The 26,601-nt window shown below is 51.0% G+C and overlaps 8 protein-coding genes across 8 annotated transcripts; 5 read left to right on the top strand and 3 right to left on the bottom strand.

Annotated features, from left to right (window-relative positions):
- Positions 1–30: 30 nt before the first annotated feature.
- Positions 31–1,800, top strand: BDQ94DRAFT_157149 (MFS transporter; the record flags this gene model as incomplete). Its single annotated transcript, XM_026768704.1, has 4 exons — positions 31–146; positions 204–469; positions 533–1,407; positions 1,468–1,800. The coding sequence occupies 4 exons, from the start codon at positions 31–33 to the stop codon at positions 1,798–1,800; spliced, it is 1,590 nt and encodes a 529-aa protein (XP_026630708.1).
- A 592-nt stretch (positions 1,801–2,392) lies between these two features.
- BDQ94DRAFT_166843 (fungal cellulose binding domain protein) lies at positions 2,393–3,549 on the bottom strand (the record flags this gene model as incomplete). The annotated part of the gene is made up of 3 exons (XM_026770649.1): positions 2,393–2,840; positions 2,905–3,148; positions 3,219–3,549. 3 exons carry the CDS (start codon positions 3,547–3,549, stop codon positions 2,393–2,395), a joined length of 1,023 nt encoding a protein of 340 aa, XP_026630707.1.
- Positions 3,550–6,817: 3,268 nt separating this feature from the next.
- BDQ94DRAFT_157147 (glycoside hydrolase family 11 protein) lies at positions 6,818–7,641 on the top strand (the record flags this gene model as incomplete). Its single annotated transcript, XM_026768703.1, has 4 exons — positions 6,818–6,861; positions 6,985–7,087; positions 7,119–7,186; positions 7,242–7,641. 4 exons carry the CDS (start codon positions 6,818–6,820, stop codon positions 7,639–7,641), a joined length of 615 nt encoding a protein of 204 aa, XP_026630706.1.
- An 875-nt stretch (positions 7,642–8,516) lies between these two features.
- On the top strand, positions 8,517–9,661 carry BDQ94DRAFT_136834 (BTB/POZ domain-containing protein). The gene is made up of 2 exons (XM_026764951.1): positions 8,517–8,706; positions 8,760–9,661. The coding sequence occupies exons 1-2, from the start codon at positions 8,684–8,686 to the stop codon at positions 9,577–9,579; spliced, it is 843 nt and encodes a 280-aa protein (XP_026630705.1). The 5' UTR covers positions 8,517–8,683; the 3' UTR covers positions 9,580–9,661.
- A 3,825-nt stretch (positions 9,662–13,486) lies between these two features.
- Positions 13,487–17,284, bottom strand: BDQ94DRAFT_182947 (Pkinase-domain-containing protein; the record flags this gene model as incomplete). The annotated part of the gene is made up of 4 exons (XM_026774281.1): positions 13,487–14,243; positions 14,296–16,405; positions 16,460–16,902; positions 16,973–17,284. The coding sequence occupies 4 exons, from the start codon at positions 17,282–17,284 to the stop codon at positions 13,683–13,685; spliced, it is 3,426 nt and encodes a 1,141-aa protein (XP_026630704.1). The 3' UTR covers positions 13,487–13,682.
- A 646-nt stretch (positions 17,285–17,930) lies between these two features.
- Positions 17,931–19,266, top strand: BDQ94DRAFT_136831 (OPA3 family protein). The gene is made up of 2 exons (XM_026764950.1): positions 17,931–18,145; positions 18,207–19,266. The coding sequence occupies exons 1-2, from the start codon at positions 18,086–18,088 to the stop codon at positions 18,990–18,992; spliced, it is 846 nt and encodes a 281-aa protein (XP_026630703.1). The 5' UTR covers positions 17,931–18,085; the 3' UTR covers positions 18,993–19,266.
- Positions 19,267–20,984: 1,718 nt separating this feature from the next.
- BDQ94DRAFT_91952 (class I myosin myoA) lies at positions 20,985–25,630 on the top strand. The gene is made up of 9 exons (XM_026776844.1): positions 20,985–21,252; positions 21,345–21,581; positions 21,669–21,714; positions 21,785–22,267; positions 22,318–24,015; positions 24,062–24,153; positions 24,201–24,448; positions 24,496–25,058; positions 25,111–25,630. The coding sequence occupies exons 1-9, from the start codon at positions 21,250–21,252 to the stop codon at positions 25,539–25,541; spliced, it is 3,801 nt and encodes a 1,266-aa protein (XP_026630702.1). The 5' UTR covers positions 20,985–21,249; the 3' UTR covers positions 25,542–25,630.
- An 89-nt stretch (positions 25,631–25,719) lies between these two features.
- BDQ94DRAFT_166837 (uncharacterized protein) lies at positions 25,720–26,372 on the bottom strand (the record flags this gene model as incomplete). The annotated part of the gene is made up of 2 exons (XM_026770648.1): positions 25,720–25,854; positions 25,920–26,372. 2 exons carry the CDS (start codon positions 26,370–26,372, stop codon positions 25,720–25,722), a joined length of 588 nt encoding a protein of 195 aa, XP_026630701.1.
- Positions 26,373–26,601: the final 229 nt, after the last annotated feature.

Below are 26,601 nucleotides of genomic sequence, written 5' to 3'. Positions count from 1 at the left end.
ATCCCTTCTGTCACGCAGGAGCTACCGGCAATGGAGGCATATCTTCAGTACCAACGGATTCGGAAATCCGTACAACAGCACTTGGCAGAGCTGAAAGATAATTGCAGCTGTCCGAGCTACCCCATCGGCGCTCATCATGGCCCCAAGTAAGTCTAGGAGAGAATATAATCAGGCTTGCAAGTGTTTAACAGAAGACTATATAGCTGCAAACTGAGCAGCTATTGCAGTACCCAGGAGAAAATACCTACCGAATCGATGGCCCCTGACGCTGCGATTCTTGTAGACTGGGACGGACAAGATGATCCTTTGAACCCCGCAAATCAGAGCACATCGCGGAAGCTCTTTATGACCTTCTTGGTCTCATTGATTGCAGTGGCCGTAACTGCTGCATCGGCGATCGATGCTTGTGGAGTCAAGGAGTATAGCCAATACTTCCACGTATCGGAAGTTGTTGGGTCTCTAGCGACAGGTATGGCGTCTTCTCTCTGGATCTATCATAGCAAAGAGCTGAACTCCTCATGTCTCTGAATAGGTCTGTTCCTTATCGGATTTGCATTTGGTTCCCTTCTCTCGGGCCCTTTCTCAGAAACCTTCGGGCGTAATGCCATATATTCAACAACAATGCTCCTCTTCTTAGTCTTCGTCATGGCATCAGGACTAGCCCCAAACCTCCACAGTCACCTTATCTTTCGTTTCTTTGCCGGCCTCTTTGCTTCCACTCCGCTAACCTGCGCCGGTGGTACGGTTGCCGACTTATGGAACCCTCTAGAAAAGACCTATGCTTTTCCAGTTTACGCTATACCTGCATTTATCGGGCCCATGATCGGCCAAATAATGGGAAGCTACATTCCAGTCACGCTAGGCTGGCGCTGGCTTGAGTGGATAATGCTTATCATGGGCGGGGTAGTTCTGACTCTGGTCCTGCTATTTCAACCCGAGACATATGGCAACCTAGTTCTCTACTGGAAGGCTTCCATCCTTCGAAAAGAGACCGGTGATGAGAGATACAGGGCTCCCATGGAGATCAATCAGAAGGGCCTGGGCCAGCGCTTGAGGATCTCCGTGTATCGGCCATTTGCGATGTTCTATTCGGAGCTAATCATCATCTTGATGTCGCTATATCTGACCATTATTTATATCGTCCTCTTCACTTTTCTCGAGGGGTATGCCTACATCTTTGGCGACACATATGGCCTCTCCGAAGGACTGACCAACCTTTGCTGGGCTGGGATGCTTGTTGGGACTTTGCTGGTTAGCGGCGTGGTGCCGGTAGTTTACAGCTGGACTTCGAAGGCGTATGCTCGAGATAAGTTCACTATTGCTCCTGAGATGAGACTCTGGTATACTATGCTTGGTGGTGCAGTGGCAGTGCCGATCAGTCTGTTCTGGATGGGTTGGACAAGCAATGTAAGTCTATACGGAAACCCTCACAGGTTTTGCAGGCGCTAAGATTCTCTCTTTCTACAGCCAAAAATCTCAATCTGGTCTCCTCTCGTCGCGTCAGTCTTTTTCGGCTATGGTATAACCACCATCTTCATTGTTGCATACATGTATCTCATTGATTCCTACGATACATATTCGGCCTCTGCATTAGGATTTCTCGTGTTCACGCGATATGTGGTTGCGGGAGGTGTAACTGTTGCGGGTGGCCCCATTTACGAGGCGCTCGGCGTGCAGTATACCCTGACTATTCTGGGGTCTATCAGTGCAGTTATGGCATTGGTACCTTATCTGCTTTATTTATATGGGCCAATGATCCGCAAGAAGAGTAAATATGCGGTGAATATTGACACCGAGTGAAGACCTGAAAAGTGTGACTAAAAGGAGTCTAGATTTCGATTTATCGGAGTGTTCCAAATTGACTTGGCTTGCAAAGTCTAGCGTATTAGAGACATGAAACAATTTCTAGAGCTGAAAGAGTTCTTTTTCTATGTTATCTACGAGGGAAGAGAAATATAAATAAGATAGATATAATCACAACCATTGAGCAGGCACGAAAGAAGATGACTGGTACAGATTCTTGGAATGCTGTAACACAACTGTCTCGATGAAAACAAGACATCGGCTGCGACCTAGGTCTTCGACAAGAAATTGAAGATCAGGAAGCATTCGAGTAAATCAACACAGCGTTTCTGACGACCTTCATACAATGAAGAACCCAAGAAAAGATTGACAAATATCAAGAATTGTACAGGAACGAGCTTCGCTGTGGTACCTCGTTGTAGGCTTCAGACAGATAAGTGAGCTGCTTGACATCGGAGGTATTATCGGGCCCTCGGGGCGGCAGCTCTTGACATAGAAAGACAAAATGCTACGCCCTTGAAGCCCAGAAATATCTCCTCTCCACTCACACTCATCTCCCAGCAGGTCCACGAATGAGTGAGCGGACCTCTTAAGACGAAGTCACACATTGATGGTACCAAGGGTTCTGCTCCACACAGGTGCAAGGCGACTCACACTCGGTTGGGCCAGCATAGTTGAGGCCTCCGCATTGGCCCCAGTGCGAAACAAGATTCCCCGAGCTAGCGGCCGTCGAAGAAGTGCTGCTGCTGGCAGGGGTCTGAACATAGGCGTGCGCAACAGCGGTAGTTGTACCCGGGCTTGCGACGGATGCACTACTGACCGAAGGGGAGGCAGCAGATGAGCTTCCCGAGCCATGTCCACTCCACACATCATCACCAATTGGCGTCTCCAGGATATCCGTCTCTATCTTCTCGGCTGAGTCGACCCACAGATTGAGGCCATTGAACAGGGTCATGTTGTCGTTGTAGAGACCAGGGATTTTGTACGTCAGACTCGGAGATCCGGTTCCCGAGCCTGTAACCTTGACTTGCGCACAGCTAGAATCTTGGTATCAGTATTGTTGCTCCTTGAATGTCATAAATTTAGGAGCAGTTGTCTCACCTGTAGAAGAATTCAGCCTCGTTGGCCTGAGCGCCGTGCAAGCCCACATGCTCGGCGCGCACCAGGTACTCGCCCGCCGGGGTCTCAGCAGGGATTTGGAACTCGAATTGAGACATGCCCCAGGTGCACCAGGCGTCCTTGGTCAAGTCGGCATTCTCGTCGCAAAGAGTTTTTTCCCAGATTTTGAACCATTCCCCGTCGCCTTCGTATTCCTGAACATTGCCGGTGGGTGCCTTGGACATAACTGCGGTTCGAGAAAGCAGGATGATTAGAAGATGAGTTACTATGACAGGGGGTGAGGGGGTGACTCTTACAAACTTGACCCGGACCAGGATGCGCAATACTGGTGTCGTAGAAGAGCTTCATCCCGATGGTATCGCCCGCGGCGACCTCAGCGACCTCGGTCTTTGCAGCATTGCTGAACGAGCCCAGGTTGCAGCGGAAGTCGTTATCATTGGGTGTCAGATTGTCAAAAGTGCTAGTGAACTTGGTCGGCTCGTAGACTACACTGCGAGTAGTCTCACGAATGTACTGCCAATCCGCAGAAGCCTCTCCGTTCAGCACGAGCTTGCTGAAGATATAATGGGCGGAAGCCGTAGGTGCCAGGCTGGCAGTGGCTGCAACGACGAGAGGGAGATACTTCATTGTCTTTGGCCGATGATCGAGAGTAATTTAGAAAATGAAGAGAGAGAATGAGAATTCAATGAATCGAAGTTGAAAGAGTGACGAGAGCCTGACACCTGGTCAGATTGAATCCAGCTCGAGAAAGAGAAGTCAAAAGTAAGGAACGATATCTTGTACAGTTCATCTACCAGACGAAGAGGATAATTGAGGGTTATATATGGATGTGCCAAGCACGGCGCGGCTTAATTCTGTCTTCGAATGTCCACAGCTTGAACTCCTGTTGCCATAGTCCTTCAACTCCTAGCACGGCGCCGTAGCGGGCTTGCCCGAAACAATCTGTCTCACCATCTCCCTAGACGGTGTCCAGTACACGTCCATATACCTGGCTGAATTTCGGTTATACTCTGCTGGGCATGCAGTATCCCTGGCATGCTACAGTCCAATACAAGATTGAACTCATAGTGTGCTTAGTAGTACTCTGTAAGGGCAAGTGTCTTCTGTTCACGAGTCCTGCCGTCGGACAGCTTCACACTCGCGTAGGCATTCTCGATGAATCCGTCATTAACACTTCGTCCTGGCCATTTGGCACCCAGTTGGCCTGTAGTAGCTGTATCTCCTGGTGTATGTGACGCCATGTTTGCGAGCAGTTGGCGGCATAAATTGAAGGAAAACGGCCACGAGCCCAGCCGTCCAATCACATCGACGGATCCTCGCGATGAGGAGAAGATCAGTACATAGCGGTACAGATTGATTCCACATTTGATTTGCTCGAAACCGCCAGTGTTGCTAATGGTGCAGTGCGCGCCTCGGTGACACTGATATGGGACTTGGCTCGGTACTTATCGCCCGTCAAACACCCGTGGCTGTACAAGCCAAAAGTGCGGAATCCGTTCCGCATGTTCGAGGCCCTGAACCCTTACAAGTGGGACAACATGATCCAGCCTTTCTGTCGGCGTAAAGCGCCCAGAAAACTCTTGGACCAAGTCTCTTGAACTTACGCTGCCTTGGAACCTGTTCTTCCACTATATCTCGAAGGGGCGCTCAGACAAAGTCATGTTGTGCTGCTAAGTGGAGTTGACCATCCTGAACTGGTCTCTCAGCTGGGCTGCAACCTACAATTTAGCCATAAATGTGAAAGCCACCCATGGCGCTACTGTCATTCTCAGAATTGCTATCTGTGGCATAGTAAGCTGCAGGGCTAATGAAGCCGCGGAACTAAAAAGCCGCGGGACGAAAGCTCCCGGTTGGAAGTGGAGTCAGTGGCCACTCAGATCCAGGGCAATGTGTAGTCGCCGATGACACATCGGAAACGTTGTTACCAAGCATCACGTACTTCTCATGTGATTGGCCTTTTTGTTAGCTGTTCCACCGGGGGTTCTTAGGCAGTTCTAATTTTGGTGGCCGGGTAGGGCCATTATGACTTGAAACACACCGATTGCCTAGAATCAGAATCGTCAGTCGTTCACCTGGTGAGCTCAGACAATCAAGCCCTGGATGTACTCTGCAGGATGCCTGCCAAGTCTGCTCCAACCAATAAGTGGGTTCTAATTTGTGATAACAATGGTTCACAAGCGAACGGGTCCGATTCCTGCAGAAGTACTAGGTCGTGTGTATGATAAGTATCTCACTACATCGTGCGTGGTAAGCTTCGGTAGTTGCTTGAACAAGTCTCCCGTCTCCAACCCTAAGCACCTTGTGCTGTGAGTTGGCAGTTCATACTTTGAACATAGGTACAATTATTCTCTTCCTGGTCGAACCTATCTCATAGTCTGTTTCTTTCCTTTCTATTCTCTGTGCGCTTCTCTTGCAGAAAGGAGTTAGAATGAGTTTATCTATTCGCGAAAGGGCTGAGATATAACGTAATTCTTGTTCAGTGTTCAGAAGGGGTATAAATTGTTGGAGGTTAATTTTAAAAAAAATCAGGATAGAGGCCAGGGTATCTAGACCAAAGGTACAGGCTACCACGGAATATTTTCTCTGCGACGTAGGGAGCCACAAGGTCGTGTTCCACATGGAAGCCATTTCGTACAATCTAGCCCTTTTTTTTTTCTTTTGCTGCCATCCATATTAATGGAGCACACACTTCGATATGGGCTGAAGAATGTTTCTAGCCCCCTTTGTTCCTACTTCCGCATTCCTGTAGGTTCGGATATTTCTGAGGAGTTTTTGGGAATGCTTCAAGGGTTTTCACCCAAGTGGGTCCAATTGACCCACCTCATTACCTTAACTCACGGACTGCTATCAACTTACTAGACCAAAAGAGACATATTCCCGTGGGATGGTGCTATGTCTCGGTAAAGACGTTAGCCGTAAGCAGAGCAGCCATGAATGGTCGCACTGCTTACCGATTAGGTTACGGAGTATAATTCCGCAGTAAGCAATAGTGATGGCAGGTGTGAGGGCTTAGAAGGTATTTTGACACGTGTGTGATGATAACAATCTATCTATGAAGACTCGGCCATTCGAAGTCGCAATTTGAGATTCAACTTCATCTTAATCCACAGTATCACCGGTACATCATTCGAGCCAGTATTAGCTACTGGTTACATGGGCGGAGCTGGCCACGAACCGCACAGACTTACTCAATCGATTAAAGGTGCACTTAGATAAAACAAGTCCTATTAATGAATGAGGATGAAGCAAGAAGCAAGAAACCGGTTTAAATGATCATATAGAACAAAGGGCGTACCCGCAAGGGTCACGATCGTGGGACCATCGAGCCCACTCAGGACCAACGGCTTTGCCATCGGACACCATACCAATGCAGTGAGTACGATACTATTGGCCATATACGTACCAGATATACTAAGCAGGTGATTAAATTAATCTCAACACCAAAAGCTGTTCGAAGCGACGGTTAAAGTGATATTCAGGCAGTCAAGATTACAAACTCCTAGCATGTATATCAATAGTTTGTGAGTTTCCATGTGACGTTTGAGGCATTTCCTACGAAATAGGTGGCCTGGGGGCTAAATCAATTTTAATCACATGTAGTTATGTTGCGCGCAGGTGAAAGAAATTAGCCAGGTAGATAGACAGCGGGATTCCTCCGAACCCTTAATGTCGCTTAGGTTGTTTCATAGTGCTAAAATTGTAGCCTAAAGGGATAAACTGCCTGAGGAATATACAGGTTGAAAGATCGGGTCTTTGCACATCCTTCCCCTTTTCGTCGACAGACGAAGCATATAAAGGTGAGTGTCTGGTAAACAACCGTTCCTATCTCAACACCCTCATCTTTCAAGTCACAGTTGTACCCTTCTACTTGGATATATTCTTTCTTATCATCATCATGGTGTCTTTCCTTCGCCAAGCACGCCTGGCCGTGCCAATTCTGTCAGCTTTTGCGTGCATGCTTGCGGCAAGTTCCGCAATCCCCCCACCACCGCGTGGAGCTCTTTCACCGGAACGTCTTCAATGGATTAGAGAGGTGATCGGCAATCAGACTGAGAACGACAGCGTTTCGGACCTTGCTAAGCGGAGCACTATCCTGCATACCAGCCAAGACGGAGTTGACAGCGCCGGATTCTACTACTCAGTATACAATGACAACGGGGCCGATGTTGGATACACCGAATACCCCACCCGGCCAGTTCGAACTTGGCTGGAGCACTGAGACGGAATTCCTCGGTGGAAAGGGCTTCAAGGGCGGCAACCCACGGTAAGTAGCCCTTCACCAGGCAGAGACCAAGAAGGCTGACAATTTTCCGGCTCAGCTCCTTGACCTGGGACGGTTATTTCACCGCCGAAGGGGACTGGACTTTGGCCATTTATGGCTGGACCACGAACCCCGTCACCGAGTGGTATATTGTGGAGTCGCATGGAAGTGGAACCCCAGGCAACGGGAACATCCTCGGCCAGGTTGATAGTGATGGCGGCGTCTACGATGTCTATAATCTCCCCTATAGAAATGTTCCGGAGATCTACGGTGTCACCAACTTCGACCAGCACTGGTCGGTGCGTCGCTCCCACCGCTCTACCGGCACCGTCGACGTGAGCGCCCATTTCCAGCGCTGGAAGGAATTGGGTCTCAACCCTGGCTCCCCAGTCTTCCAGATGGTTACCCTGGAAGGCTTTTCCGGCCAGGGGTACCTGGACTTCACCGTCAGTGCATAGAAAGGTTCAGGGACCTCGTGGTCTCAGCTGGCGGCGAGCACTTACTTGAGGCCAGATCCCCTCCACGTGTATCTTTTTTTTTAGGGCAAAGAATGGTGACTTCGGTTCAAGAAACAGAAGCCCCCATTTCCCTTCCTTTTTGTTTCTTCTTCTCTTAGAGCCTGCTCTATAACATCTTCTTCGCTTCTTTTTCAGTTACCAATTTATTTTTTGACCTTCAAAGATATTTACTATCGAACTAATTTGTTTATCAACTTCATCTGTTATAATATATTTCGAATCTAAATGAAGATCGTAATGCCAATGTGTCATGTACAAGGTAATCTCGGCAGCACAGATGTTTTTGATTATTGATGTTGTGATATTTTACTGCTTTAGCCCTGAAATGCTTTTCTCCGGGAAGAATCTCGTAATGGACCTAGAACGCGGCAGACCAGGGGTCTAGGGACCTAGAGCCCGCTTGATAAAATGTAGTCTTCCGATCCAATAAGCAATCTCTGTTAAAGCTTACTTATCTGCTAAATTCATAACTAGTTACAGCTATTTAGAAATATAGATTTTATAATTATAAAAACAGTAAGATAGCAAGCTTCCATAAGAAGGGATCATAGTTGCTCTGGATTGAATTTGCCAGTAAATAAAATGGCATAACGACCGCGGTACACTTGATGGGTTCTCATAAAAGATCAAAGGTAAGTTTGACTTAAATTCATATACTGATCGCTGCCCCTTTATCTTGTACTGTTGTTTAACTGTTTAGGCGGGTTTGACGGTAAAACTATGATCCGACTCACTAATGAATAGCCATTGGCCGGATCCCCGCTTCGCGCTCGAAAGATATCTGGACATTCCACACTCGAGATTTTGCCGCGTCTGAACGAACTACGGCTTTCTAATGCGCCGGACGTGTCTTTTCCTGCGCACAAGTCTAAATCGCCATAATCTTGAGTGATGATACCCAAGCATCGTATTGGTGTTTTCTCTGTATTACTTTAGGCGCCACCAGAAACCTCCACAGCAATCTAGAAAGACTCTTGAGGAGATGTCCCGATCTCTTGGGATGTTGTACGCTGGATCTCAACAGCTTCTCAAATTTACATACTGATTGATGATCTTAGTGCCCTGAGTGCCGGAATGGTACATATAAATGTGGGAGCCGACGAGACTCCATTTGATGTTCACGTGGAGTTGTTGTGTAGTTGCTCTCCATACTTCGACTCAATATACGGCGATCGTACTAAGAAGCCCATCCCAAGCGACCCTGTCTGCTTTCCGGATGAGGATCCAGTTGTCTTTGCCGAGCTGTTAGCTTGGATGTATTATGGTGACACTCCTATCGACTTGCCTTCTCGTACTAGCATTCACTTCTTGCTACAACTTTGGATCCTTGCTGGAACCTTCGAGATTGCCCGACTGCAGAATCAGGTGATACACCTCAGTAGAACTGAGATTGCCAAAGTCCCTGGCCGAACTTTCAGTTGTGATGATATCGATTACGTCTACAACCATACATTGCCTCGGTCTCCGTTGCGTTTACTTCTGGTTGATAATTGGGCAGGGAATGCAACCCAAGAGCACCTCACGAGTTGTCAGAAGAGTCTTCCATATCCATTTCTCGAAGAGCTTTGCCGTGCTCTCATTGAAAGGAAAGGAATTGTAAAAAATGCGGAAGGAGAAATTCATTCTGTTGAACGCTACAATATTCACCCTCCGCCACCGGAAGACCAGAACGGTAGACTGATGCCTCGAGAACGTGTTTCAGAATTTCCCCGGACTGCACCCCCAGAAAAATTGAGAAACAGGAAGATTGCACGCCCCTCTCCCCGTCTTAACAAAGCTTCTCTTACATCGCCGTTACGCGCCATGACACCCAACTCCGTTGAGGAGAATGATCCAAAGAGTGAGGTGTCCTCTCAAATGAGTCATTTGCAAATCTGATCTTCTATTCCCACTCCATTAGCTACTAAATCTTCTCTCGCAACACTGAGCGAAGACGTTCCCCCTTACTTTGTTTCATCTTCCATCATGTCCGTGGTCTATTTCTTCCATTTTTATTAACGCTATGAGTATTGCTGCAATTCTCGCTGATATATTCTAATGTTTTCTAAATTGAGATATCTAACCTCGAGGGTTATGAATAATATGTTTTACATCTAACATATGATGCGTTGGGCGCGGCTGCTCCGTAGTGAACCGGGCAGAGGGTTAGCCGCTGAGGTGGCGATGCATTTAGTATATTTGGAGTTCGGCCACAAATACATGATACCTTGTTAGTTGGCATAGACCCGACACCATATCACGTCAAATGAAACAAGCTAAATGATCAGGGACCAATGAATTACATGTATGAGAGAGCGTTGCAAATTCCAAAGGTTGGCTTTCCAAGCCAGAAACACTGAACAACTCATAACCGCGTTCGGCTAACCAGGCATGTCAATACCGGACTGGATGTCAGGCATTTAGTGGCACGTAGGGTTGCCGAGAGATAAAATCTATTTTTTTCTGGGGAGAATTCGATAGACTCGTAGGGAACTTTCCAGGTGGTCATCAACTTATCTGGATGGCCTGTTCCGTAGTGCCGAATGATGAATTTTCTCTGGAAGACTTTGGCGCTTAGAACTTACGAATGCACATACACTATCCTCTAGCAGTAGCTCGCAAACCTCCCTATAATACAGAGCCATCTAGCGATAGGAATTACATTGACATAATAGCAGGTGCCTGCACGAGCGTGGCGGGATGCTCACTGCCTACTCTTGGTTCCGTATGCTCATGATATACTACTTGCAAAATCATTCTGCGACCAGCCTGGAAGGACCACGCTGAGGATAGAAAGCCATTATTTTATACAATGAATGACTGAGAGCAATCATTAGACCTCAATTCCCGGACTCAATAAGGCCCTCCTTGAGCACAAAACAAAAGGCCAAAGAGACTCGGAGAGTAGCAAATCACCTTGGCCTTTGAGGGGGCGGCTTTACTTGAATCGGGTAAGGAAGGTTCACCCAGCGGGTAATCCCCATAAAGTGGATCATGCTAGTACGAATTTACGAACTTACGATCAATTAGAGGTCTTAGATATCTTGACTTGAAGTTTCGAGATCCCAGCCCCAATAATATTAGGCTCCTTGGCATTAGCAAATATATCCGTTCCATGTCCGTCTAACCTCGGATTCCGAATAGAATTCCAAGGGGCCTCGAGTGGATGATCTCATTTCCATTGTGGCTCTGAGGAATGGTATCTTAATGGATGCTAAAGGATATACCAATACTCTGGTTGAGCTCTGATAGTCTGGTAGTTTCGGCGAGGTGATGCAGGAGTTCGCATTTTGAAACAGGTGGATTTTCAGCAATCCCATCTCCTTGATACGGCCATGTGTTGGATTCGAAAAGAAGCCGCAAACGTGTATGAATCGGTGAATTTCACTGATTCCTAGTATCTTCAAGCACACCTTCCATTTCCGAATTATATCTACTCATGAAATCAGGTATGTTGTTTTGTATCGAAATGTCTTTCCATCTTGCACTTCAAGTGTTCCGTTCAAAGGGCTAGGAAGAACAACAGTATCAGTATCTCTAGTGCCAACGGGGGCACGAAGAGCAATATTGAATGTCCGCTGCAGTCAAAAGACCAATCAACCATGATGTTGCCGTGAGGGGTAGAATATTCTCCCGGTGCCCAGGCCAGACCCAAAGTCTGAGTTGCGACTTTCCACTCCCTAAAACCAGGAGTGACGGGCTGAATACCGAGAACATGACGGCTCAGATCAGCGGTGGGCCCTGCGCTCCAGGCATGGCACAACGAGGTTACGGACCCGAGGCCGGGAGTACCATCAGGACTCATGACCCCACATACAGCCAGTGTAGTTGGCATGTTTTGGGTCACTCATCGGGCCCCAGACGCTGTGAAAAAGTCTTTTGGCATTAACGGCATTGTTCGCGTGGGAGGCTCCCTGAAGGTGGTAGCTGGAGGTTTAGGGGCTGATCAGCTGGGCGAAACCACTGGCGATGCTGGCGTTGAAGAAGGCAAGGGCTTTGGAGATAGACAACTGCTGAGCCATGGTAGACAACAATGTGACAGTGCGGTTGCCAGTAAGGTGTGTAGTGTCGCTCAGGATGGCTAGGGTATTAGCTTCCTGCGAGAAGAAGTCTTGGTAGGCTTCAGAGTGGTAGTAGGCCTTGAGTTCATCACTCCACAAATGATCATTGATTGCTTTTTGTAGGTTTTCCAACCGCCTCTGATACACAGTGGCATTAATACTTGCCTGCGACAGATACGGGATCCATTTTTTCAGCGAGTAGGCGTATAAGATGTTGAATTGGGTGACAATCCCGGACGGGGTAGGATCAGAGTAGTCCCATCCCCCACCAAGGCCGGGATCGGTGATGTTGAGCAAGTGATTTGGTAGGGTTTGAGAGTGCGCCCAATCAAGCATGCGCACTGCTTTCGGAGCCCAGCGATGCAGAAACACTTCATCTCCTGTCTGCTCGTAAAGCTTGGCCATTGCACTCAGCAGATTGAACGAGTATCCAATTAGACCGGTCGTGTTTGCCTGAACATCTTTGGTTCGAGGGGGCTGCTGAATCTTTGCATTCGGGATAAAGACGCCCGGCGTCAGCTGGTAAGAGCCGAGAAATCTGGAATGCTGTTAGCTGGAATCTTGGTGAGTTGCAATGTTCGAGCTCCCGCATGCCGAATCCGAGTCAGCACTTCGTCAGAACAGTTGAACGAGCCCAGAAGATCAGCCAAAAGGGGTATTAGAGACGGTCGGTTTGAATCCAACTAGAGATATATGGATTTCTCCCGCACTAGACAGATCCAACCTCTGGTAGCGCAGTCCACCTTGAACAAGCCTATTGGTGAGGTCTTCTTTTCCGTGATGTTGTATCGATTCAGCCGAGACGTGTCCGAGATTCGGATATCAATAATCGCAATTCGTGGTAAGCAAGAGAAAAGACTGAACGCACCATGGCAGATGCCAGCAACGCATAAGTTTCGCTATAGGCCATTTCAAACCCGGAAGTTGTCTCCGGACATATGTGAAATCTGGAAGGTGGCATATCCTTCGACATCTCGTCCATAGTCGAGGATTACTATGGCGGGGGTCACCCCGTCAAAGGAGAGATTGAGCACTGTGCCATTTTATACGCAACTTAATCATTCTGCGAGGCATTGGCATAGGTATCAGGTCGATAGAAGGTAGAATAGCTTCCAAGGGCAAAGAGAAATACCAAGGCGGATCAAAGCATGAGCGAGTTTCATAATGGTTCGGATTTCCCGCAAGAACCTTTCAAGGTTTAGTCCGATATTTATCGGTGAACATGGAACAAGCTGTTGCGGATGTTCTGGGAGCGACGCTGTTTTATATCCGAGATCTATGTAATATCACGTCAATGAAGCCCCTTTCTCCCTCTACAAAACGAATTTACGAGTGTATGTACAATGCGGCATACGAGGCTGCCTGCAAAGCTTGGCATCTCCCTCAAATCCATGGTTCGTAGGTGCCAGTCAAGCCCAGCCGTTGAATAATGTGCAATACCTATCAAGGTAGCTCTCAGGGATTCCACGTGGAGAGGCAAATTAACCTTGCTAAAATCCTCATGTTGACCCGCCGTAAAGCCCGATGGCCCACCCACAACTGCCTGGCATTGGACGCGGTTGACATACTAGACCGCAGCAAATACGAATGTACGAGATTGCTACTTCCTGCCACCAATCAGAAATCCCGTGGCAGTGCCATGTAAACCTTTAAGCACATCGCCTCATCCAGTGGATCACGACTCTACATTTAGTGAACTGGTATAAAAAGAGTCCTGACTTGACAGTAGTCGCTGGGACATGTCATCCTGTCTGTAGTAGTCATCTAATTAAATTATTAACCACCACCATGGGGGTACTACTAGTCACGAATGCACACAACAAGTGATATAAACCAACCAAGACACGGCGTCTGCGCCATCCCAGCCATAAAATATACCATGCAAATATCAAACACAATCAACAGGCTTGTCATGACATCGTAAAGGTAGACCATCAGCTCCTACAGTGGTCTGCCCAGCATCCGGAGACGCTCCCTCAATGCATCCGCCTCGCGGTCCTCTTCAGCTTCTGACCTTCTTTCTCTCAATGATACGGACCGATACTCTCCATCTCCTCCGGGTGCCCCAACAGTCACCCACACGAACTTGCTTCCGCTTCCTCCTGCTGCCCGCTCCTGGGAGCCCTCCCAGAACAATTCCATAGGGCTTGCAGCGCCTGACGTCTTGTCTTGCGTGGGTCGTCCTCCAAGGCGCCCCTGCTTCACCCACCCTTTCATCACCTCCTTAATAAAATTGATCTTCTGTAGAAAGGAATTGGCGTCGAGGATATCTCGAACCCGTTCATCTGCAGAACTTGCACCAGTGCCGTATGCAATGCCGAGGAAGGTTGCAACTTCGTCCGATGTTACTGCCCGAGTGTCGAATCCTGATGGGTGCATCTTGCCCTTGGTGCTGAGATATCTCGCTGCGGAGGGTGAAAGGTGGTAGAAGTCGACCCAGGGAGAGGAGCTTCTTGTGCGTCCAGGAGCGATCACCAGCTTTGTGTGATCAGGGAAATTGAACTATTGAAAGTGTTAGTAGGTACATTCGACATGTAGCAGATGGTTAACATACTTGGAAGGCACCATCCCCAAATCCCCAGACGCCAACATTCCCCAGTCGCTGGTAGAACTTGATGAATTGGCCCGAGCTACCGGAAGCCAACTCGTCCTCGAGAGCTGCCTCATCTCCGTGTCGTCCTAAAGAACCGATCATGTATTTACCAAACTGGTCAACAAGCTTAACTCGTTTGATCTTTTCAGCGTCCGCACGTGCACAGTCAAGACCAGAGTTCGTGCGGATCTTGATACCAGCCGCAGAAGATCCGCTGGAGGAGGCCTTGACTTCGAACAACGACGGTGAGATCAAGGCTCGCCTAATTCCGCCACGGCACTCGGTGAAGTCGCGGGTACAATTTTCGTAGAATTCTACCGGCTTACCATGGCGAGGAATGAGCTGGTCTGCCTCGGAATACCCATAGATCGCTCCCTCTTGTTGCTCCTGGCTACGGGCTTTGCGCCGGATGTGTTTTTCGCCATCCCGCACTACTACGCCACTTGCCGGCTGTCCATTCTCTGCCTTGAACACACATCCTACACTGCCATCATCCAAGACATAGCCGATACCATACCGGTTTGTGTAGTCCACCCATTTGATCACATATGCGTGAGGTGGTCGTCGAAGCCCTGCCCGTCTCCGGGCTGCGGAGTGTGGTACCATGTTGGCCAGCATGTGCCGCAGATCCATGTTCACGTCATCGAGGGACGTCCTTGGTAGCGCTTCCCATGGATCTTCCACATGGAACAAGGGGTGTAGGCCTAGTGTCGAGCGTGGCTTGCTTGCAGATGAGGCTGTCTTACTACCAGCACGACTGAGTGGTTGTGAAGAGGGGTCAGGCCGTACAGATTTCTCCGTCGGAGTCTCCTTTGTCGTGGCACCTTTCGGCAGCTCCTCTTGCTTGAGCACATCTCTGGCCTCTGACTTTGGCATTGACCGTTGCGAAGGCTGGCGTGATCTGACTGGCAATTGATCCATTGCTACGGATGCAGGCCGTTCTTTGGCAGGGGGCGGCAGAGGGCCAGTTTCCTGGCTGCCTGACTCCAATCTGCGAGACTGCGAGCGCGTCTGGGAGCGGGTTTGGGAGCGAGTCTTTCCAATGACCAAAGATTCCGGTGCCGTACTAGACTTGGGTATCTGTGGCGCAATGTTTCTGTCTAGATCACGCAACGAACCCGAGTACGACGCTGCCACACCACGCCGTGCGCGGATTGGCCGCTCCGCAAGACCACCTGAAGGTATAACTGCAGGGTTTGCTTCTGCCTCTTTTTCTTCGAACAAAGCCTTTGCTGTCGGTACGGGATCGGAGATAGCTGCAATTTTCCGGACAGACCCTCTGCCTGTAGCTGCCTGCTGCCGCAGAGTCGCGGCATGACTCTGCGATTCTTTTCGGCGCTGCTGAGCAGCAGCCAGTGCCGCTTGAGTTCGCGTTAGTGACGCCACATTACTCCGAGCAGATGCGCTGCTCTTCCTAGACAGGACACTGTCTTCGAAGGAGGAGCCATCTCTGCGCGACAGCAAGGAAGTATCAGGATCGCTCCAGTCACCTATCGGGTCATGGGGGTACCTGTACACAATATCCTCTGGGAGGGGTATGACAGGCTGGAATCCTTTCTCCTCCTCGGATAAGCATTCAGCATATGCCGACTTTGAGCAATTCTTTCCGGCGGCCTTCCGTGCTGTACCGTCTGGTTTTCTGCCCACGCCACAGAGTGTGTAGAACGCCGCCCTGCAGACCAGATATCGCTGACTCGGATCATCGATGTGCTCGATGTAGCCAGACAACTTCTCGTCGTATTCCAAGCTGCTCCCAAACATCATTCGATCGCCGCGGGGCTCATCTGGCTTTAGCCAAACAGGCCTACTAACACTACAGGACGGGTCAAGTCGCCTGGGTATGCAGCCGTCATACATCCTGAAAAATGGATGTTCGACGATGTCGTCCGGCTCCGGGCGCTCTTCTTCAGCGAGGTTGAGACACCAGCTCACGAGCGACTTCGCCTCTTCCGGGATGTAGTTGGCGCACTCGGTACCTTTCGGCCATACGTATGCCAAGTTCCGCACCTTTTTATAAATCTCCTCTTGTGTTTTTGACTGGAATGGCGGATACCCGGTGAGCATCGCGAAACTGAAAGCGCAGTTAGCATGGACGCTCTAGGGACGAAATTAGCTTAGGCTTTACCAGATGACCCCCAAAGACCAGATGTCGACCTTCTGTGTATGGCCGCCTTTACTCTTGTCGAGAACTTCTGGAGCAATGTAATTTGGCGTCCCGCACAAAGTCCTCCTCCTCTTCTCATCCTTCTCAGACATGATCATTGCTGCCAGACCGAAGTCGCCCACTTTAATATCCATGTTTTGATCCAGAAACAAGTTCCCCATCTTCAGATCGCGATGCGCTACATTTCGTTTATGTAGGTATTTGATCGCACCGCACAGTTGAACCATGAACCGTCTGACCTCGGGCACACTTAGGCACTTCCTCTTTCTGACCATATCCATGACGGACCCATTCGGACATAGTTCTAAAATGACGTATATACTGCTGTCGAAGACGAAGGCGCGATGGAAGCCGACGATGTGCGGGTGGCGCATCTTCGAGTGAATCTGAAGTTCGGTGCGGAACTGTGATCATCGGTCAGCATACTCAATGCGATTACGCAGCGTCACAAACAGGTTCTTAGGTTATATATACCTTCTCCTGCATCTTCTTCTGTGCCATTTCGGATCGAACCACTTTCATAGCGAAAACACGGCCGGTTCGCAATAGTGTCCCTTCGTAGCAGATCGCAAAGCCACCCTTCCCAAGAAAAGCGCCCGTCGAGTATCGCTCTCCATCCTCTTCCGGCTCCAAAATCAGCGATGGTGGTGGCGGCGCATGGTTTTTTGACGACGAAGCTTTTTGGGCAGCGGCGGCGGCGGCAGCATTCTTATCCAATACTTTGCGCTCCATTGAGATCTTGGGCTTGACGATTTGGTTCGTCGACCGGGGTGATAGCGCCTCCATCTTGCCTTCCGGAAGCTCCTTGTGCCTTGATGTGATTGGGTATCAATGTTGGTGACAAAGGAACGGCGGTGATCTCGAATCCAGACTTGTAGCGGACATCAACTCAGACGATATAAACGATCAATAGGGGTACAGTGCACTCGGGGTATAATGGATCTAGTTGGCTTGTGCTCCTAACAGACTGTCAGCACCCCTATACAAAAATGAAGTTATGCGACCTGAGGCCGGGTCCCAGCGACCGGGTGAGGGGGTTTCACTGCACGGTGATGGAACACCGACACCGCAGCGCCGAGGGGGAGATAGTGAGGCAATGGGAACAAATACTTACTAAAAATGAACGAATATCAAACAATTGACGCTCAAAAACAACAATATGCAATCAATGGCACTCCAATCAGGGAGACCGCGACCAGAGAGAGGTGGGGGGAAGACAGGAAAGTGAAGTAGGGATAGACAGAAGCAAAGACGGAGAGCTTCCCGGATGGAGACCAAACGAACTTCCCGATGCGGCAATCGATAAACATTGATCCGAATGCCAGTCCAACGCGCATTGCTGACCTCAGCAGGCACAGTGCTGGCACGTTATGCACGGCTATGCGCCCCACGAATCCCGCTGCGGTCGATGCCTGACAATCGAGTCAGCAGTCTTGTGGATCATCTTCGACCAACTTCCAGACCCATGTGAAGAGCTATTTTAAGACCTCTCGTTAATGTCATATGGATTCAAGTCGCTTATAATCAGCTCTTGATTTGCTTTCTTGTTCTCTCTAACATCCCTCTTCTCCCTCCCCTCCATCCACCATGTCTCTCACCCTCAAGCTCTCCTCCCTTGTCATCCGCACCTTGTCAAAGCCGATCGCCGTACGCTTAGTCCACCCTTGCAGTGATGTGCTGCTGACAGGAACTGACTGACACCCCAAAGAACCAAATCAAGGCCCAGGCTCGCGAACATGAACGCTTCCGGCGCATCTGCGTCTCCATGGCGCAAGGTCTCCACCGTATCGACATGCGTCTCCGGCTAGGCAACATCCGCGACAACGCCGCTTCGCAAAAACGAGCAGCTGCTGAAAGAGAGCTCCGAAAACACAAACCCACATCCCCAACGGTCAAGACGGAAGTAGAGGCCAAAGCGGAAGAGGAAGCCATTGCGAAAGCCAAAGCGGCGGCAGAGGAGGCAGCGAAGCCGGCACCGAAACCTCACATTCGACCATTGTCGGAGTCCAAGGCGATCGAGTCTGGTGCCACATTCATCAGCGAAACATTCTTGTTTATAGTTGCAGGAGGACTGATTGTTTTTGAGTCGTGGCGGTCGCGGAGAAAGGAAACAACCCGCAGGGAGGACGTTGAGACTCGATTGGCCGAGCTGGAGCAGTCCGAGAAGGCCGCTCGGCTAGCACTGTTGGCCTTGGAGAAGGAGCTGCTCCAGCAGAAAGCCAAGCACGGGGAACTTCCAAAGTCCTCCTCGAGGATCCTACCTCGTGAGGTGTGGGACGTAAATCAAGAGGACGAAGTGAAGCCAGCCGAGGAGCCGGGTTTGCTCTCCTGGATTACGTCGTATCTGCCTTGGGGGGAGAGTCCGGAACAACGGGCAGAGTCTGTGATCAAGGAAAGTAAGAGCGCAGCGAAGCCATCACTTGAGGCACAAACGTCGCCGGCATCGAAACCAGCCGAACCTGAACCGAAAGCGCCAGAGTCGAAAAAAGCTTGATCGATGCCAGTATTGGATTTATGCACCTGTATATATTGTTATAGATCAGTTGGGGCACTATGTGGAGGATTATCTTGTTAATTATGTAGCGATACCCTTATACATGACGGAAAGAGGAAGGCAAGGCACGCAGAGGTTGGTTTCGGAGCGACAAGCGGAGGCATATAGATATAATCCACTCCTCTCTTCATTGAGCTTACTTTCCACATACCCATAGCCACATTCGAATACTACACCGGATGGAGCCCGACAAGCGGGTTTCACTTCGAGGCACCTACTGCTCTTCACTTCAAGATCAATCTGTATGGAAAATGCTTGAGCCGATCCTGAGGATGTCGCCGGGTTTAGAAGGTTGGCAGAGTTCGATTGATGGTTGACCTCTTCTCCTCTGATACCGTTACAGCGGGTGAATTGAAAGAGGGATGTGATTTCAATTTCCGCCTGGGTCATGAGACGGAGACACTGGACATCCTCCTGTTGACACCCTCATCCATTGAATCGTCTGTGACGCAAGAGGCTACATCTAGACTACGCCAACTTTCTGCCCACGCAAGTGGCATCAGCAAGAAAGCCGTGGCATTTCTGCTCTCCGAGACAGCATTCCATAGTGCAAGTGGGAGATATCGTCTGGATGGACTGGTAACGTTGCAAGCGCTGTACGAGGATTCACCACACTCATCTTTTTGTGGGAATAATGTATTTGCGGCTAACACTACTGAGAGTCATACAGGATGATCGAGTCCCTCCCAGACATGCTGCCTATCATTCCTGTCGCGGATGCGGATAGCCTCCTGGCCTCTGTGCAAGAATATATCGCCAACCTCGAGACAAGAGATAACCCACAACAACAACGACAACAACACTCTGCGAACACAATGGGGTTTGCAGAATCTAGATTCTTCTCTACCAGTGCTTCTTATGAGCAGGGCAGACAGAGCTTCAGCAAATTCGCTGGTTTGTAGCTCACGGGGCTACTATAGGAAGGATCAGCAACTACGTACGGGAGTATTATCACAATAATCACACCCCTTTATTTTATGGTAAGGGGTCCGGAGATCAACCCAATGCAGCTGTTCTCTAAAGAAGTGATGCACAGGATAATGTCACGTGTGTCTCGTTGCCCAATGGTGTAGTTCCAAGTCAGGATTGTTTGCAGTACTAAAAGGAAGGCATATCAGGCTGGAGATGTTAGGTACAAATGACCCAAAATATATTTCGGGAGTGGATCGTATTCGTTTACCAAGAATACTCTCCCCTATCCAGGGGTTCTATGACGGGGACACACCAATTTTCAGCAGTGTTAGCCCCTTATTAATGCAATTGACGAAGTGTGGCAGATGCTACGGTGGAAAAATCCGGGATCAGCTTGGTGGTGAAGGAGCGACTAGTCACTACTAGTAGTATAAACTGGACAAGCATTGGGCTGCAGGGGGTGACGTAGTGAGAGTGAGAGGAGGGGAGGGAAGAAAAAAGGAAAGAGAACCGTTGGCAATGGCAGCCTCAGGCTTCTCCCGAGAGGAGTCCCTTGGATCGTCGGTGCCTCGGACGGGCGTGTGCGGCCAGCCTTTTCCCTTCACTGGAAACCTTAGCGCCAGGGACCCGAATCCCAGGGGCGACTGGCGCTCGGGGATTTTGCCCCGGAGGCAACAACATACTAAAGTACCACTGAAGTACATAACGTTAGTAGATTGATTACCTACGGTTAAGTGTTCAGTAGTACACTCCAGAGTCCTAGAGTTACTAACTAGAGAAACTCTGGTACTCCTTAGCTCTGGTACTACCAATCCTAGCTGACTAGTACTAGTAAGATGGTCGGGTAGCGGCCAGACTGATTGCGCGTATTCGAGGCAGCGCAACCCAAGTGTGGCGCAGGCTCCATCGGCCGGCCCGCCGAATCACCGGCTCTCTGAGTGTCTGTCTCTCTCTCTGCCTTTTACTTAGAATAGCGAAAGAGGGACCCCATTCTCTCTCCTCCTCCTCCTCCTCCACAAGGCACCCTTCCGTCATTCTTCCCTCCCTCCTTCTCTCTCCCCTCGTCCTCTTCGCATTCCTATACCCCTCTTCCATTATCCTAACACACTACTATCCTTTCGTGCGGGCCCCTCTCACCATCCACTAGCTTCTTGGAATGAACCATACGCCCGCTGCGTTCATTCCGTATCCGCTGTGAATTTATCCGCCCGGTTCCTTTCCAGACTGATAGGCCAGATATCGTGACGCTTGGGCGCAACTTCCGGGGAAGTCGGTAGCCACAATCATGGTGAGTCGCGGCCCGTTTCACTACCAGCTCGATGACAGAGGTTTATACTTTTGTATCAAATTATCTTCTACTAACCCCATGTCTCGTTGTAGGGTCATTCACGACGTCCGGCTGGCGGGGAGAAGAAGAGTCGCGGCTTCGGTCGCTCCAAGGCCGCCGCCGATGTGGGCGACGGGCGACAGGCGGGCAAGCCCCAGGTCAAGAAGGCCGTCTTTGAAAGCACAAAGAAGAAGGAGATTGGTGTCTCTGATCTTACCCTCCTCAGCAAAATCTCCAACGAGGCCATCAATGACAACCTCAAACTCCGCTTCGAACATGACGAGATCTACGTAAGCTGCCGCTGCCACCACCACCACCACCACCACAATGGCAAGAATATCTAGGCTAGGACAATCACTAACGGACGACCTCGGTAGACATACATTGGACATGTGTTGGTGTCTGTGAACCCGTTCCGCGACTGTAAGTGGTTTCCCCTGAAGCGCCAGAATTACCCATGGTCGCATGGCTGACCACGCCCCCCCTATTCTAGTGGGCATCTATACCGACCGTGTCCTCGAGTCCTATCGGGGAAAGAACCGACTCGAAGTCCCCCCCCACGTGTTCGCGGTCGCAGAATCCGCCTACTACAACATGAAGTCATACAAGGATAACCAGTGCGTGATCATCTCAGGAGAGTCGGGTGCGGGTAAGACGGAGGCGGCCAAGCGGATCATGCAGTACATCGCCAGTGTGTCCGGCGGCAGCGACTCGTCCATCCAACAAACAAAAGACATGGTTTTGGCCACCAACCCGTTGCTGGAATCGTTTGGTAACGCAAAGACCTTGCGCAACAACAATTCCTCCCGTTTCGGAAAGTACCTGGAACTGGAATTCAACACCAATGGCGAGCCGGTGGGTGCCAACATCACAAACTACCTGCTGGAGAAGTCAAGAGTGGTGGGACAAATCACAAACGAGCGAAACTTCCACATTTTCTACCAGTTCACCAAAGCTGCACCGCAGAAGTACAGAGGTAGGCGCATGAATCCTGGTTCCCGTGGCCGAGCTAACGGCTCGTGGTAGATATGTTCGGCATACAGCAGCCTCAGTCCTACCTCTACACCAGCCGATCGAAGTGCTACGATGTCCCCGGAGTCGATGATGCGGCCGAATTTAGAGACACCATCAATGCCATGGGTGTCATTGGAATGACCGAAGCGGAACAGGACGAGGTGTTCCGGATGCTGGCCGCGATCCTGTGGATCGGAAACATTCAGTTCGCCGAAGATGACTCCGGGAACGCTGCCATTACCGACCAGTCGGTGGTCGACTTTGTCGCATACTTGCTGGAGGTCGATGCCGCGCAGGTGAACAAGGCGCTCACCATCCGGTTGATGGAGACGGCCCGCGGAGGCCGCAGGGGATCTGTCTATGAGGTTCCTTTGAACACGGTGCAGGCGCTAGCTGTTCGTGATGCGTTGTCCAAGGCGATCTACTTCAATCTCTTTGACTGGATTGTTGGGCGGGTCAACTCTTCGTTGACCGCCAGAGGTTCTGTGGCGAACTCCATCGGTATCTTGGATATCTACGGGTTTGAGATTTTTGAGAAGAACTCGTTTGAGCAACTGTGTATTAACTACGTCAATGAGAAGCTGCAACAGATCTTCATCCAGTTGACCCTGAAGGCGGAGCAGGATGAGTATGCGCGGGAACAGATCCAGTGGACCCCGATCAAATACTTCGATAACAAGGTGGTCTGCTCGTTGATTGAGGACAAGCGTCCGCCTGGTGTCTTTGCAGCGCTGAACGATGCCTGCGCGACAGCGCATGCCGACTCGGGCGCGGCGGACAACACATTTGTCGGCCGTCTGAACTTCCTGGGCCAGAACCCCAACTTTGAGAGCCGCCAGGGCCAGTTCATCGTCAAGCACTACGCCGGTGACGTCAGCTATGCAGTCGAGGGCATGACCGACAAGAACAAGGACCAGTTGCTGAAGGATTTGTTGAACCTCGCGGGTTCCAGCAGCAACCAATTCGTGCACACCCTCTTCCCCAACCAGGTGAACCAGGATGATAAGAGACGTCCTCCCACCGCCAGCGACAAAATCAAGGCCTCTGCCAACGACCTCGTGGCGACCCTGATGAAGGCACAGCCGTCTTACATTCGGACCATCAAGCCCAACGATAACAAAGCGCCCCGGGAGTACAACCAAGGGAATGTGCTGCACCAGATCAAGTATCTGGGTCTGCAGGAGAACGTCCGTATTCGTCGCGCTGGTTTCGCCTACCGTCAAACGTTCGACAAGTTCGTGGAGCGCTTCTACCTGCTGTCGCCCAAGACCTCGTACGCTGGTGACTATACGTGGACCGGTGATGAGGAGTCTGGCGCCCGCCAAATCCTCAAAGACACCAGTATCCCCGCGGAGGAGTACCAGATGGGTATCACCAAGGTGTTCGTCAAGACGCCGGAGACGCTATTTGCCTTGGAGACGATGCGCGACCGGTACTGGCACAACATGGCCATTCGCATCCAGCGTGCTTGGCGCAACTACCTGCGCTACCGCATCGAATGCGCCATCCGCATCCAGCGGTTCTGGCGTCGCATGACAGGCGGTCTGGAGTTCATTAAACTACGTGACCAAGGACACCAGGTCCTCCAGGGCAAGAAGGAGCGGCGCAGGATGAGTTTGCTCGGGTCGCGGCGCTTCCTCGGAGATTATGTGGGAGTTGGCAACAAGGGTGGCCCGGGCGAAATGATCCACAACGGTGCAGGCATTAACGGTAAGCCACACGCTTTATGTGTAGGATTTGTACTGACAAGTACTAGGATCGGAAAATATTCTCTTCTCTTGCCGTGGTGAAGTACTGATTTCCAAGTTTGGCCGGTCTAGCAAGCCGGCACCGCGCATCTTTGTTTTGGTAAGTCGAATGCTCCTTGCTGCAACTGGACGCAGCTGACAACGCAGACCAACCGACACGTCTACATCGTGGCACAAACGCTGGTCAACAATCAGCTTCAGATTGCGTCAGAGCGGACGATACCTATCGGAGCGATCAAGTCTGTCAGCACATCCAACTTGAAAGACGACTGGTTCTCGCTGGTGGTGGGCGGACAGGAGCCAGACCCGCTGATGAACTGCGTCTTCAAGACCGAGTTCTTCACACACCTCACCAACGCCCTTCGGGGGCAGCTGAACCTGAAAATTGCCGACCAGTAAGTTTGTTTCGTCCTCGTAAAGAGCGCCACTAAATTCTTCCTAGCATCGAGTACAACAAGAAGCCGGGCAAGCTGGCCACCGTCAAGGTGGTCAAGGACCCCGGGGCCTCGAACGTCGACAGCTACAAGAGCAGCACCATCCATACGAGTGCGGGTGAACCGCCTAGCTCCGTGTCCAAACCCACGCCACGCCCGAAGCAGGTTGCTGCGCGACCCGTGACGAAGGGCAAGTTGCTCCGCCCCGGCGGTCCTGGCGGCGGACCTTCGAAACTGGCATCCAGACCTGCACCGGCGCGCCAGCCTATGCCGCAGCCCACGCCGCAGCCGGCTGCAGTGCAACCACCCCCCGCCCCCCGGCCAGCTGTGTCGCCCGCAGCGCAGCCCAGGCCGGTCCCTCAACCGGTTGCCGCGGTTGCCGCAGCGCAGCACACACGCAATGCATCCTCCAGCTCCACAAGGGCGCCGCCCCCGCCTCCCCCGGCGACGCCCCCAGCAGCCCAGAGGAAGCCGATGGCGAAGGTGTTGTACGACTTCAACAGCGACCAGTCCAACGAACTGTCGATCCGGGCGGGCGATCTTGTGCAGATTGTCTCCAAGGAAGGAAATGGTAAGTCACACCCGCCCATTATTCTTGACGGCAGGTCAGCTAATGTCTGCAGGATGGTGGTTGTGTATGAATACCACGACATCGGTCCAGGGCTGGACGCCCGAAGCCTACCTGGAGGAGCAAGTGGCAGCGTCACCCAAGCCTGCACCGCCCCCGCCGCCACCAGCCGCACCCCGCGCCAGCCCCGTACCGGCGACTAATGGTGCCGCCGCCGCTGTGGCCGCCAAAGCCAAGGCCAAGCCCGCACCGCCAGCCCCGCCAGCCAAGCGGCCCAACATGGCAGGGCGGAAGGTGGCGCCCGCACCCCCCGCGGCGCCACGTGATAGCGCAGTGAGCATGAACTCGCACGACTCCTCGGGAGGCAGTGGACGGGGGACGCCAAACAGCGCGTCGAACGCGAGTCTGGCGGGAGGATTGGCGGAGGCGCTGAAGGCGCGACAGCACGCGATGCAGGGACATCATGATGAAGATGACGAGTGGTGATTTACTATACCGAAGAAAGAGACTGAGCATGAGAGCTAGAAGCATACCCGGTAGATAAAATAGACATGTATAGCACTACATATCCTAGTAGATGCCTTTCCTAGTTTCATCTCACATGCACAAACAATCTCACAACCTTACCAAACCCATCCTCATCAACCCGATACCTTAAAAATATTTACAAAAACTTACTCGCCAGACTCATCAACGCCGCCGGACCACCCGTACCACTCGACCCACTCCCCTGACTCTTCATATACATCTTAAACGCCATCTCCGCCGCCGAGTTAACAGCAGACTGCTTATCGCCAGACTACCCAACCACCAGTTAGCCCACACCCTTTACCCCAACGCACCCAAAAAGGAATCAACACTTACAACATTGCCAGACCCGCTCTTCTCCTCCCAAAGCTTACTCGCCTGCGCCATCGCCATACCAATAAACTCATTCTTATCACCGCCAGAGCTACCACCACCGCCACCAGACGTGAACATCTTCAGCGCCTGCATAGCGGCACCCGCACCCAGACTCTTGCTATCGTGTTGCTGCTCCTCACCGTATCCACCACCGCCATTGTACAGTTGCTGGTGCGACTGCACCAGGTGCTCCTCGTCGATGTCGGGCTGTTCGGAGTACTGGCTCTTGCGGTCGGAGAGGAAGCCCAGGGCGGAGGAGAAGAGGGAGGAATCGCCCGACGAGGATTCGTGGGCTTGGGCGTGGTGTTGTGCGGAGGAGAATTCGGGGTCGTAGGAGCCGGAGCCGGATCCACCACCGCTGGAGTGGGAGGTGGCTTGTTCGATGGCGGAGGAGATGAGGTTGGAGAAGGACATTCTGAATTCTTTTACTTCACGAAGTGGATGTTTGGTGGGTGGTTGGAAGGTAGTATGATGATGGATGATGAGGGGATGATGATGGAGGGGTAGGATAGGAGTATTTATGAGGGGCTGTGGCGGTGTAGATGTAGAAAGTAAAGAAAGGAATGGGGAAGGATCGGCAGTGGGGCAGGGCTACTCAGCCACGATCGGGTGATTTAGTTTTAGTTTACTTGGGATTATCATT

Source organism: Aspergillus welwitschiae (genome assembly GCF_003344945.1).
Source record: "Aspergillus welwitschiae strain CBS 139.54b unplaced genomic scaffold BDQ94scaffold_4, whole genome shotgun sequence".
Taxonomy (NCBI): domain Eukaryota; kingdom Fungi; phylum Ascomycota; class Eurotiomycetes; order Eurotiales; family Aspergillaceae; genus Aspergillus; species Aspergillus welwitschiae.
This window is presented reverse-complemented; position numbering and strand designations above follow the sequence as displayed.

What these genes read in the sequence shown, in the direction of transcription:
- BDQ94DRAFT_136831 (XM_026764950.1), top strand. Translation starts at nt 18,086, where the DNA reads ATGTCTCTCACCCTCAAGCTCTCCTCCCTTGTCATCCGCACCTTGTCA. An exon ending in CCTTGTCAAAGCCGATCGCC is followed by an intron (nt 18,146 to 18,206) that starts GTACGCTTAGTC and finishes GACACCCCAAAG; the next exon opens with AACCAAATCAAGGCCCAGGC.
- BDQ94DRAFT_136834 (XM_026764951.1), top strand. Translation starts at nt 8,684, where the DNA reads ATGTCCCGATCTCTTGGGATGTT. An exon ending in TCCCGATCTCTTGGGATGTT is followed by an intron (nt 8,707 to 8,759) that starts GTACGCTGGATC and finishes TGATGATCTTAG; the next exon opens with TGCCCTGAGTGCCGGAATGG.
- BDQ94DRAFT_91952 (XM_026776844.1), top strand. An exon ending in TGCACCGCAGAAGTACAGAG is followed by an intron (nt 22,268 to 22,317) that starts GTAGGCGCATGA and finishes GGCTCGTGGTAG; the next exon opens with ATATGTTCGGCATACAGCAG. An exon ending in CACCGCGCATCTTTGTTTTG is followed by an intron (nt 24,154 to 24,200) that starts GTAAGTCGAATG and finishes CTGACAACGCAG; the next exon opens with ACCAACCGACACGTCTACAT.